The 11,371-nt window shown below is 48.2% G+C and overlaps 1 protein-coding gene across 2 annotated transcripts in view; it reads right to left on the reverse strand.

Moving 5' to 3' along the window:
• Window positions 1-10,682, reverse strand: part of CNKSR3 (CNKSR family member 3) — a 103,592-nt gene extending 92,910 nt beyond the window's left edge. For both annotated transcript variants that reach the window (XM_068984989.1, XM_068984988.1), the window contains exon 1: window positions 10,631-10,682. In XM_068984989.1, the coding sequence (XP_068841090.1) occupies window positions 10,631-10,682 (52 nt within the window). The remainder of the gene's footprint in view (window positions 1-10,630) is intronic.
• Window positions 10,683-11,371: the final 689 nt, after the last annotated feature.

The following is an 11,371-nucleotide window of genomic DNA, read 5'->3' on the forward strand; positions in this document are numbered from 1 at the left end:
TCATGTCTAACTAGCAAGGAGTATTTGTGTTTTTTATTTAATTCTTATTACCAACAATTTTAGCTTCTGGTGTAGACAGTCATTTTCATAAACTCTACTCACAGCTGTGTCATCTGCTTACAGTGAGTTTAAGACTCCAGTTGAAAGCCATGCTAAGATGGTACTGACGGTATCAATGATGCTTCATGAAGTCTGGTCCCACTCTACACAGTGAGCTAGTTTTCCTGTTTCAAAGGTCATATTCCAGGTAGACTTTTGACTTGATTCTCTCCAAGACATGGTAATATAAAACTACTCTGAGAACACAAAAGTCTGTTCAATTAACATAGGTTAAAGTTAGAAATACATAAACACACACTCACTCACGTACACACACATCCACTCCTAAACCCCAAACTTCTGAATTTCCCGTCTACTGCAAATCTCTGAAAATAGGAAATAGAATATTTCCTTTCACTAAAAGGTCTTCCTCAGGAAGGCATGATTCATACGGTCATGCTCACCGCCTTTTCTGACTGATGACACAGAGGGGGGTTTCCTCTGCAAGCCTGAGAGATACCCTCCTTAAAGGTGTGGGGCTGACATCAGGTGTGCGAGGTAAAGCTTCTAGGTTATTCTAATGTCAACCTGTGCTGCTGTACTAAGTCACTTCAGTCAGGCCCAACTCATTGCAACGCTATGGACCACAGCCTGCCAGGCTCTTCTGTCCATGGGATTCTCCAGGCAAGAATACTGGAGTGGGTTGCCATTCCCTTCTCCAGGGGATCTCCCCAACACAGAGAGCAAACCCACGTCTCTTATGTCTGTCTCCTGCACTGGAAGGTGGATTCTTTACCATTAGTGCCAACTGGGAAGCCCCAAAATAAACTTATGTTGTGCTGTGCTTAGTTCCTCAGTCGTGTCCAATTCTGTGTGACCCGCATGAACTGTAGCCCTCCAGGCTCCTCTGCCCATGGGATTCTCCAGGCAAGAATACTGGAGTGGGTTGCTGTGCCCTTCTCCAGAGGATCTTCCCAATGCAGGGATCAAACCTGCGTCTCCTGCATTACAGGCGGATTCTTTACCATCTAAGCCACCAGGGAAGCCCAAGAACACTGGAGTGGGTAGCCTATCCCTTGTCCAGGAAATCTTCCTGACCCAGGGATCAAACTGGGGTCTCCTGCATTGCAGGTGGATTCTTTACCAGCTGAGCTACTAGGGAAGCCTCAGTATAAACCTACTGACCTTCAGTTCTCTCCCACTCACTCCTTCTCTGTTGATAAGTGATGCACTGTGGTTTGAAAAAATAAAAAATGTGTTCAACCCATAGCCCATAGAAGGCTCAGTCGTGTCCGACTCTTTGCGACCCCATGGACTGTAGCCTACCAGGCTCCTCTGTCCATGGGATTTTGTAGACAATAGTACTGGAGTGGATTGCCATTTCCTTCTCCAGTGTCCAACTCTCACCTGTTGAAAATTTCTCAAAATACCCACTGCTCACTCAAAACTATGGTGACTCAATTTTCTAAAGTAAAATTATGATAGTCTTTTAGTGGAGCAAAATATTTTCCATTAGATCTATTGACCAGCTCCTTTAACTCAACTATTTTCAAGTTTTCATACAAAAAGCTTTCTGATTTTTACAACCTACTGAATCCTAAGGAACTGTTTTGCTCTAGTAAACACAACTGCCTCTGCCCTCCTGATCCCAGGTTAAAAACTGTTCAGTCATTTGATGTCAAAGAAAACAAACTAGGCTAAGTCCACTTTCACAAAAACCCTATTCATAGATGGATAAACAGCCTCAGAAACTGTAGCTCCCAGCAAAATGTGCCAGAAGAAAACAATGACGTGAAGGAAGCATGTGAACGCAGAGAGGAGGGCTGCACCTCCCTTTTAAATGACAAGAGAGTAATCAGGATGCGGGGAGCAGAGGGGAGCTCCTAACCCTGGCAGAGAAAGGAAAAAAAAAAAGAATCTACATCCCAACTTCAAAGATAATTTTTATATTATCTGATGTGATGTTACCAGTGAACCAACAGTACCTAGACCTTGGCTTCTCAGATGCTGGAGTCAGCAATACCTTCACCCAATACAGTAATAATATTATCTCCAGAATATCACAGTGCCTTCCAGCAGGGCTCCCTAAACTCACTTCTGCCTCGAGAATCCAGATCAGATCATGTCACTCACCTGCCCTCCATAGTAACTAGAAAATATTGCAAATGCCTAAGACCTATAAGACTCTCCATGATCTGACCATTGTGTCTCTCTCTCATCCCAACCCCATCCAGCAAGGCCCCACTGTCTTTGCTCTTCATGACTCTACCGTGCTTCCATTCTTCAAAGGCTCCAAGTTCATTTGCACCTCAGGGCCTTTGCACTGACTGTCCCTTGGCCTACAATGGTGCTCCCCCTCATTTTCCAGTGACTGGTTCCTTCTTGCCTTTCATACCCAAGTATCATCTTCTCAGAGGGAGACACCATCCCAAGAAGCCCACGAATCAGTCATGCTCCTTCACCTCTCTGATCATGACTGGATATTTTCTTGTTCATCTGCTTTGTTAGGAGAAGGCAATGGCACCCCACTCCAGTACTCTTGCCTGGAAAATCCCCTGGATGGAGGAGCCTGGTGGGCTGCTCTCCATGGGGTCACACAGAGTCGGGCACGACTGAAGCAACTCAGCAGCAGCAGCAGCAGCATCTGCTTGTTTGGGTGGTGGTTTTGTTACTGTTGCTTGTCATCCCTACTTCTGCCCCATTAAAGCAGGCACCCAGCTGGACCCCTGCACCTAAAATACAGATGGATCTCCAGCACCTGGACCTGGAGGTGCTAAGTTCCACAATGCCTGGAACTTAGTAGGTCCTCAGCAATCAGCTGCTGAATGAAAAAAATTCTCTTTTTACTTAGCATGGAATTTGACATCAAGGAAAGTGTTCTTCCTGAGCTCTCTCCAAGACAGCCACGACTAAACCTTTCCATGGTACCACCTTCCCACAGGACATGTGCTCAATTGTTCAGTCATGACCAACTCTTTGCAACCCCTTGGATTGTAGCTCACCAGGCTCATCTGTCCACAGGATTTTCCAGACAAGAATCCTGGAGTGGGCCGCCACTTCCTCCTCCAAGGGATCTTCCCAACCCAGGGATCGAACCCGCGCCTCCTGTGCCCCTGCATTGGCACGTAGATTCTTTACCACTAAGCCACCTGGGAAGCCCCCTACAGGACACACAAGGTCCCCAAAGGAAGTGAGAGAAAAGTGCCCAAGGAAATAATGAGGAGAAGGCAGAGAGTGAAGTTAACTTACCACCTACCTATCAACACAGAGGAGGATGGAACTGTCATAAATTATTAGTAAGCGTGAAAGATGACGATCAGTCACAACAGAATAAAATATTTAAGTGATAATAACTCATTTATAGTACATATTAACTTGGAGTTATTATGAATTAATCAATAACAAGTTTGTGAACACATATATGCCATACATTACGCAAAATGCTTTCTTTACGTTACCTCTTTTAATTCTAACAAAAACACTGAGTTAATTAGCAGTCCCATTTCACAGATAAGAAAACTCAGGCAAGTTTAGGGAAGACAAGATACTTACCCAAGTTTTCAAATCAGTTACTGTCAAATACAGAATCTGAATCCAGCTCTATTTTATTCCAAACCATGCATATTATTCACCAGGCCTAATCTCTCCCATAGCAGTTACAATGAAAAAGCTGTGAAGAATCAAAGGCAAGCAGGAAATGAAGCCATAAAAATCACAGGTGCTGTTGAAGAAAGTTACATGTATGTACGGATGGATGGATGTGGTTCCATCAAATAGAAATGTTAACTGTAGCAGACAAAAACAAAACTATCATATGACACTCAAAATAAAATAAAAAACAGATTAAGAGAATCAAAAAGTGAAATGATTCATTCTATTACAGAGCTGCGTTCGGAAACAATACAACACAGTCAACAAACTACAATATAAATAAGTAACTGGCAAGAAGAGTCTCAAATGCTAAAAGGTCAGGTCCAAAACATGTAGAGTTCTGCTCAAGCTGTGAAATAAAAAAAGAAAGAAGGAAAGAGAAAGAAAAGGAATGTATCCCAAGAGTAGAAACCCTGAAGGGATCCTCAGGAAATACAAAAGTCCAAAGTTCTTTGAAGTTGCCCCTCCCATCACTTGTTGATGGAGAGAGAACAGAAAGCACCATCTTGACCAGCGGAGGCACAGGGGCTGCCCAAAACAAGAGAACCAGAAGTCTGTGGGGTCTGGCCTTCTGACCTGGGACAACTCATGTCACGTCTGAAGCCTCTCTCCTCATCTATGGTAGAGCGATACCTTCACTGTGCCCACTCTGGGGCTTGTGAAAATGTCAGATGAGCACAAATATGGATGAGCTCGGGTAAATAAAACCTGATTGAAAGCCCAGCTAATGGCTAAACCACGGGTGAAAACCCCAGAAACCTCACGAAACGAGATCAAAGAGGAAAAAGAGGTGAGAACACGGATGTCCCGGAGCTGGAACACAAGCAGCTAGGAACGGACAAACAGCAAGATGGTGATGACACAAGCAGCGAGACAGAACAGAGAAGCGCCTGCAGCTTTCCGCAATGATGCGAACGCAAAAGGGAAGCATGCAGGTGCGGTGTGAACAATCTCCACCGTCACAGAGCTCAGACACCCGGCCCCGATGCGCTTCCGAATTTTGAGACCTGCCCTGAAATGACATGCAGTGTCATTTTCCAGCAATGAAGAAGTCTCCCTTCAAAATCATCTAAGTTTGGTGAACCTGGTGCAGTAGCAGACGGTACGGCCAGTGATTGGCTAAAAGGCCATCTCATCCTCCTGAGTCCACCTGAGGATCTTAAGAGCACACTTCAACCACGGCCACCCCCTGACGCCCTTCCTACTGCTTATCTTAAAAAAAAAAAAAAAAAACTAGGAAAAAAATGTTGTTATGAGAACACTTCCCAAGAAATATGGAAGAAAGCTCAAGAGAAATGTCTCAGTCAGTTTGCAGAGAAGCACCTGATGCTGTTGCTAGGTGGTGCTTATAAACATAAACACACACCCTAAGATTGCTTTTCTGCTTTAATTAGTGGCCAAGTCAAGCACCCTGAAGTTAAGTGTCATCCCTGGGGACCTTAAATGAAACAGATGGAGCCCAAGTCCGATCAGACCAGCAGAACCTACCAGCGAAGGGAGAAAACCCGTTTGCAGCGGCTGCTAGAACAGAGCTCTCCAGCTGCATTGAGCACACAGATCACCAGGGCCTCTTGTTAAAATGCAGATTCTGAGTCAGCAGGCTTGTAGCTTCTGCATCTCTAACAAGCTCCCGGGTGATGCGGGTGCCACGAGTCTCGGACTAGGCGCCAGACAGGGGTCCACAGTTCAAAGCAAGGGCCAGTCCTAACGCCATGGTCATTGGAAGTCCAGTTACTGCAAGAAAACAGTTGAGAAAATACAATTGGAACTTATTTACCCAAAGGAAGTGCATGACATTGGCGAGAAGCACCTATTATCACATGGCAAACTAAGATTCTTCCCCTGATTAGTGATGTTGGGCATCTTTTCATATACTTGCTGGGCATCTGTGTGTGTCTTGTCACTTTTTATTATTTCTGCATTTTAGTATTTTTAAAAGAAATTTGCCTAAGATGAATTAATAGTCTTTCATATGCTTTTTTCTAATATTTTTAGTTTACTCTTCTTAATTAAGCTTTAGCTACACCTAGAATTTACTTTGCAGATAGGGTGCAACACTATTGTTATGAGTATAAAACGTAGAGAATTTAATAAAATATCAACTTAGAAAAGCCAGAGGAGGAGGGGCCAGGAAACAAGAACCTTCTTAACCAGCTACAAGTCCCACCCCGGGTCCTCTGCGTGCCTGGCAGAGAAATCTCCACGACACCGACTGGTGTCCCTGAATGGTAAGAATCAACCTTTTGACAGACAAGGCCGCTCAGAGAGAACAATTTATGACCTGGAGCTATAGGATAAAAAAGGAGAGGAAGCAATAAAAACAAGGAGTAGTAATATAAGAGCTTACATAAGCTCATACAGGCAGAGGAGATACCAGGATACACACTCAGAGTCTGATTTCACAGCCCCTGCTCTCTAAGTTCCAATACCTGGTATAAGCCACAGAAGTAATGAAATAATGGAGCAGAGAAAGGCATTTAGAGCATCATCACCTATCAGCATGGGACCAAACACTCCCTCTCTCTGCTTTAGTTTCTTTGTCTTTACTATGGGTTAATAATGGTTCATACACCTCTCTGAGTTTTCGGAGGATGAAATGAAAAAGCCTAAATGAAGTATGTGGCCCACTGTCTGATACATAATAAATGCTTCAATGAATGTTTTTCTATTATTATGATTAAGAAAACTCTATGGCTGGAGTCCAGGAGATAGAACTGGCAAGAAATTGGAATAAAGCAGAGTTCTTGACCCATGGCCAAATGGTAGATCTACGGCTGCCAGAAGAAAAGGACCTTCCTTTTTCAGCAACCCAAGAGGCTAAAGGAAGAAGAACCAGCTAACTGGAACCAGGATGACGAAGAGCCTGAGGTCCTGACGGCACCACGAAGCCCCCATGAAGTCCTAAATTCTCTATCCCCAGACTTCTTTTACAAGGAAAAAACAAAACTCATTTGGTTAGTCCACCAAAAACTGGGTTTTCTGTTACACAGAGCTGACCTTTTTCTTGCCTGATACATGTTGTAAAAGTTCATTTGCTTTGCAAAATCCTTTACCAAATCATCTGGCAGGCATGGTGCCATGAAACGATGAATTGATATGACTTACAAATAACTTTCCTGACACATACAGAATAGGGAGAATAGGACACACACAGCAGATGAGGCTCCTGCAATAAGACATGATAGAGGACTCATGCTGGGGCTTCTGATGGTCTCCTTATCAGTGTGATAAAGATGCTGCCAGTCCTCTACGGGTGACCCTGGGAAGAACCTCCTGAGAAGACGGAAGGAAACAAAGCCCACCCGTCTGTGGCCAAACACTTCTCAGCTGTGTGCCAACGGTCAGGGTACTTAACTTGCCTGTGCCTCGGTGTTCTCAAGTGCAAAATGGAAATGACAGCTCCTGCCTCAAAGGGTGCTTGTGTATTTAAGTGAACTAACATATGTACAATGCTTAGCCTGCGCTAACACTCACTGAGGATCTACTAATATCATGGTACAGTTCCCCTGGTGGCTCAGAAGGTCAAGAATCTGCCTGCAGTGCGGAAGACCCAGGTTCGATCCCTGGCTTGGGAAGATCCCCTGGACAATGGACTGGTAACCCACGTCAATACTCTTGCCTGGAGAATTCCATGGACAGAGGAGCCTGGGGGACTACAGTCCATGGGTGTGCAAAGAGTCAGACACGACTGAGCGACTAACACTTTCGTTTTGTTTCACTTCACTACTAATATTGCAACACTGGTGGTGGTAGTGCTGCTGCTGCTGCTGCTGCTAAGTCGCTTCAGTTGTGTCCGACTCTGTGCGACCCCATAGAAGGCAGCCCACCAGGCTCCCCCGTCCCTGGGATTCTCCAGGCAAGAACACTGGAGTGGCTTGCCATTTCCTTCTCCAATGCATGAAAGTGAAAAGTGAAAGTGAAGTCGCTCAGTCCTGTCCGACTCTTAGCGACTCTATGGACTGCAGCCCACCAGGCTCCTCCGTCCATGGATTTTCCAGGCAAGAGTACTGGAGTGGGGTGCCATTGCCTTCTCTGGTAGTGCTAGCGATTAACAAATAAAAATAGTAACAATAATAAAAACCAGATGAATTACTTCATTCTGTAGACATCAACCTTTTTTCTAATGTATGCATCTGCCTAATAACATCAGCATGAAAGCAAGCTATAGATTCTGGTTGGATTTAGACAGTTTTAAATCTAAGGCTTTCACCAGTGTTCACCATCACCGCTACCACAGTCATAAGATGCCAAGAGTGGTAAAGTCTACACGAAGAGCTGCTTATCAGTAGGATGTATTAATAAAATGGGGGTTGGGTAGAAAGGTTAACAAAGACAGCTAAAAATAGTCCTATAAGCAAACAAGTTTGCATAAGCCAACAGTTCATTAAAAAGTCAATACTTTCACATCATGACTCTTGAGAAATATTCAAGTAATGTGTCACGCAATTTGGGAGAATGTAGCCTCTTGTCTAAGAGTTGGCTACACACTTGCTCTTTTTATCTTTTCTAGATTCTAACACAGAAAGTATCCAGGTCACTCTATGGGGCTGCACCTAAGGGTCTAAAGGGCATAACCATTTTGTATAAAGTTGCCACGTGGTAGCCACAGGTATGTACCCTAATCAGCACCCAATGCTCCAGACATCAAGACACTGAAAACTGAACCACCCATAACTGCTCTTGCGGGCCAATAGGAAACCTTCCCTCAGTGAGAGCGGTCTCCACTAAGTCACAATGTCAAGGCAGGAGGAGCCCAAAAGCAGTTTAATCTGCTCTCTCTTTTAAATGCTAAACAAGCATAACAGATTGTAAATTTACACTTCTCTCCTAATCCCAAGGGGGGTCAAAAAAAAAAGGCAAAAATCTTGAGGGTGTGAAGACCTCACTCCAAAATACCCCTGTGTGCCTGTTACCGCTTTTCTGGTTGTACATTATCAGGTAGGCTGGCAACTGCTCAGGAAAGCCAAAGAGTGGTAAGTTTAACCCTTTCTTTCACTCCGGCGCAACACTATCCACAGAAATATAACGGGAGCTGCACAAGTCAGCCGCTTGTGTAACTTTACATTTTTCAGGAGCCACCTTTCAGAGGGTAAAAATACACAGGTGAAATTAACTTTAGTAATAAACTTTATTTACCCCCAATGTCAAAATACTATCAACATGTAATGACTATTAAAAAAAACTAGTAATGAGATAGCTTATATGCTGTTTTCACCCTAGGGTGTATTCCACACTTAGAGCACAGGGCAATTCGGACCAGCCATATGTCAAGAGCCCAAGGCCCATGAGTGACTACTGGCTACCATATTAGACAGAGGAGCTCTCCAGATCAAAAACTGATGTCATCAATTTTCTAGGTTGCTTCTCTGATGGACACAATGGTAAAATAGATCAACCAACTCAGACCAGACAAGTTGCTAGACAAGGGACCTAGGAGTATCTTGGATAGGGGAACACATCCCATTTCAAAATAGCATCTGGGTCTCTACAGATTTTATGTTTTATATCAAGAACGGACATTGTTAGTTACACATTACTCCACATAGAAGTATTTGGTGTTTTCATCTTCGCTTTAAGTAAGAGCCCCCGAAACTTTGGTCCCTGGACAAACCTCTTTTCAGGAGAGAGTGTATCCTGTCCCTTCTCCCAGAATGAATGGTCAGAGATGCCCCCCACAGACACCCCACATCTCCCACACGTCTGGGACACCCCATTGCACATGGTCTGTGTGTATTCGGCAGGCGGGAGACATGAGATGCAGAGATGACCGGTGTTGGAGATGCTGCAGCCATGGGTGAGACAGTTAGAAAGATGCCCTGATCTTACCCGCGTTACCTACCTCTCGGGCTTACGGATGACCAAGGGCAATAACAGAGACAGAGCTCTTAGCCAACTGTAAAGCGCTACACAATTCTAGTTATTATTATTGAGAAAGGACACCATTCCTCACCTGAAAGAGCAGATAGAAGAAAGAAAACAAAATAGTAACTTAACACAGACAGATGCTGAGCTGGGCGGGGGGGGGGGGGCGGGGGTGGGTGGAACCCACGAAAACACGGGTTGTTCTTGGCGGACCCATTCTCTTGAAAGGATTCGTAGAGGCTTGAAGAACCTCTATCACTTTTGCTTCGAAATCGTGGGAGGTACTTAACAGCAAGAGTGACAGCTCAGAGTCCAAGCCCCCAGCCTCGGTCCAGCACCCGCGGCCTCTTCAACCCACGACCTGTCCTCGTCCCCAAAGACGGCGTAACTCAGGATAATGGTTCCAAGCAGACTTCTTCCCAGGGTTTAGATGTGGCCTAAGACTGCGGCGCCAGCGGGGGGTACTGGCGCCTTCCCGGAGCAAAAGTCACCGAGTCCCGGGGAGTCTGGCTCCAGGCTTCTCGCCGGCGCGAATGCCTCAGTGTTGGCTCCGGTGCTGCCCCGGCTCCTTCTCCAACAAAAACAGAGAGGCTCGCCGGGCCGCCGGAGTCTCCCCGTACCTGTCCAACCGCCTCTTCACGCTGCGAACTGCTCTGGGCAGGCGGCGTTTTTACGAGGTCCGAGGGGAGTCACCCACACAAAGGCGCCTTGTGCTTCTGCGCTCCCGGGTGGGCAGCCGGGCCTCGGGGCACCGCACCCCGGTAGGGCAGGGCGGGCGCCCCGGTAGGGCAGGGCGGGCGCCCCGGCCCGACATCCGCGCCCCCAACCCTCATCCCCAGAGGCCACCCGTACTCCCCGGGTTTAAAGATGAGGCTCCCCTCGGCTGGCCACAACCCGCACCCCCGAAAGCGGGCACCAGAACGACAGGCGCAGAGAAGTTTGCAGGCTCACCGCGCTGCGCTCTCAAAGCTTCTCGCCTGCAGAAGGGGCTGAGCGCCACCCCCCCACCCCCGATCCCAGCTGCCGCCGGCCCGATCCCCCGGGCTGGAGACGCCGGGGGACCCCCAGGCTCGCTTACCTCTAGTCCAGTCCACCACTTGCTTGGGGCTCCACTTGGTCACCGGTTCCATCGTGGAGGGCAGGGCACCCAGCGGGGCTGGAGTCGGCGGTGAAGTCCTGCTGCCCTCCCGGGACGGCGCGCCCCGCGGCCGGTCCCCGCGCCCGAGCGCCCTGTCAAGGCTGCATGGCCGCCGCCGTCAGCGGGGCATCCCAGCGCGGCGCGGCCCGGGCGGCGCGGCCCGCTCCCCGGCGCACGGGACAGCGGCGCGGCTCCTCCTCCGGCTGCCACCGTCCAGCTGCAGCTCCTCCTCCTCGTCCCCCGCGGCCGCCGCCGCCGCCGGGACTCCAGACACAGCTGCCGCTCCTAGGCTACGGGCGCTGCGGGAACGCGGGGCAGGGAGTCCAGATTCCCCGGGCCTCAGTTCCGAGCGCGGGACCTTTCCGCCGCCCCTCTGCGCCCCCGGGCCGGGACCGCTGCCTCCGGTTCTCGGGCCGCGCGCTCGGCTCCCAGTCCAGCTCCTCCTCCGGGCGGCTGAGCTCTCCGGGGTCCCCGATCCTCGTGCGCCGGCGTCCCGAGCCTTCCCGCCCGCAGGTCCCACCTCCTGCTCCTCCCGGGAGGGCCGCACCGGGGCGGGGAGGAGCGCAGAGCCCGCGCGCTCGGGTTACAAAGTTCCAGCTCCCGGTGGCGAGCGCGGAATAAAAGAGGGGGCGGGGCCGGACACCCGGCGAAACTCGTGGGAGGGGGCGGGGCCGCCCGGGT

Source organism: Capricornis sumatraensis, chromosome 13, assembly GCF_032405125.1.
Source record: "Capricornis sumatraensis isolate serow.1 chromosome 13, serow.2, whole genome shotgun sequence".
Lineage (NCBI taxonomy): Eukaryota > Metazoa > Chordata > Mammalia > Artiodactyla > Bovidae > Capricornis > Capricornis sumatraensis.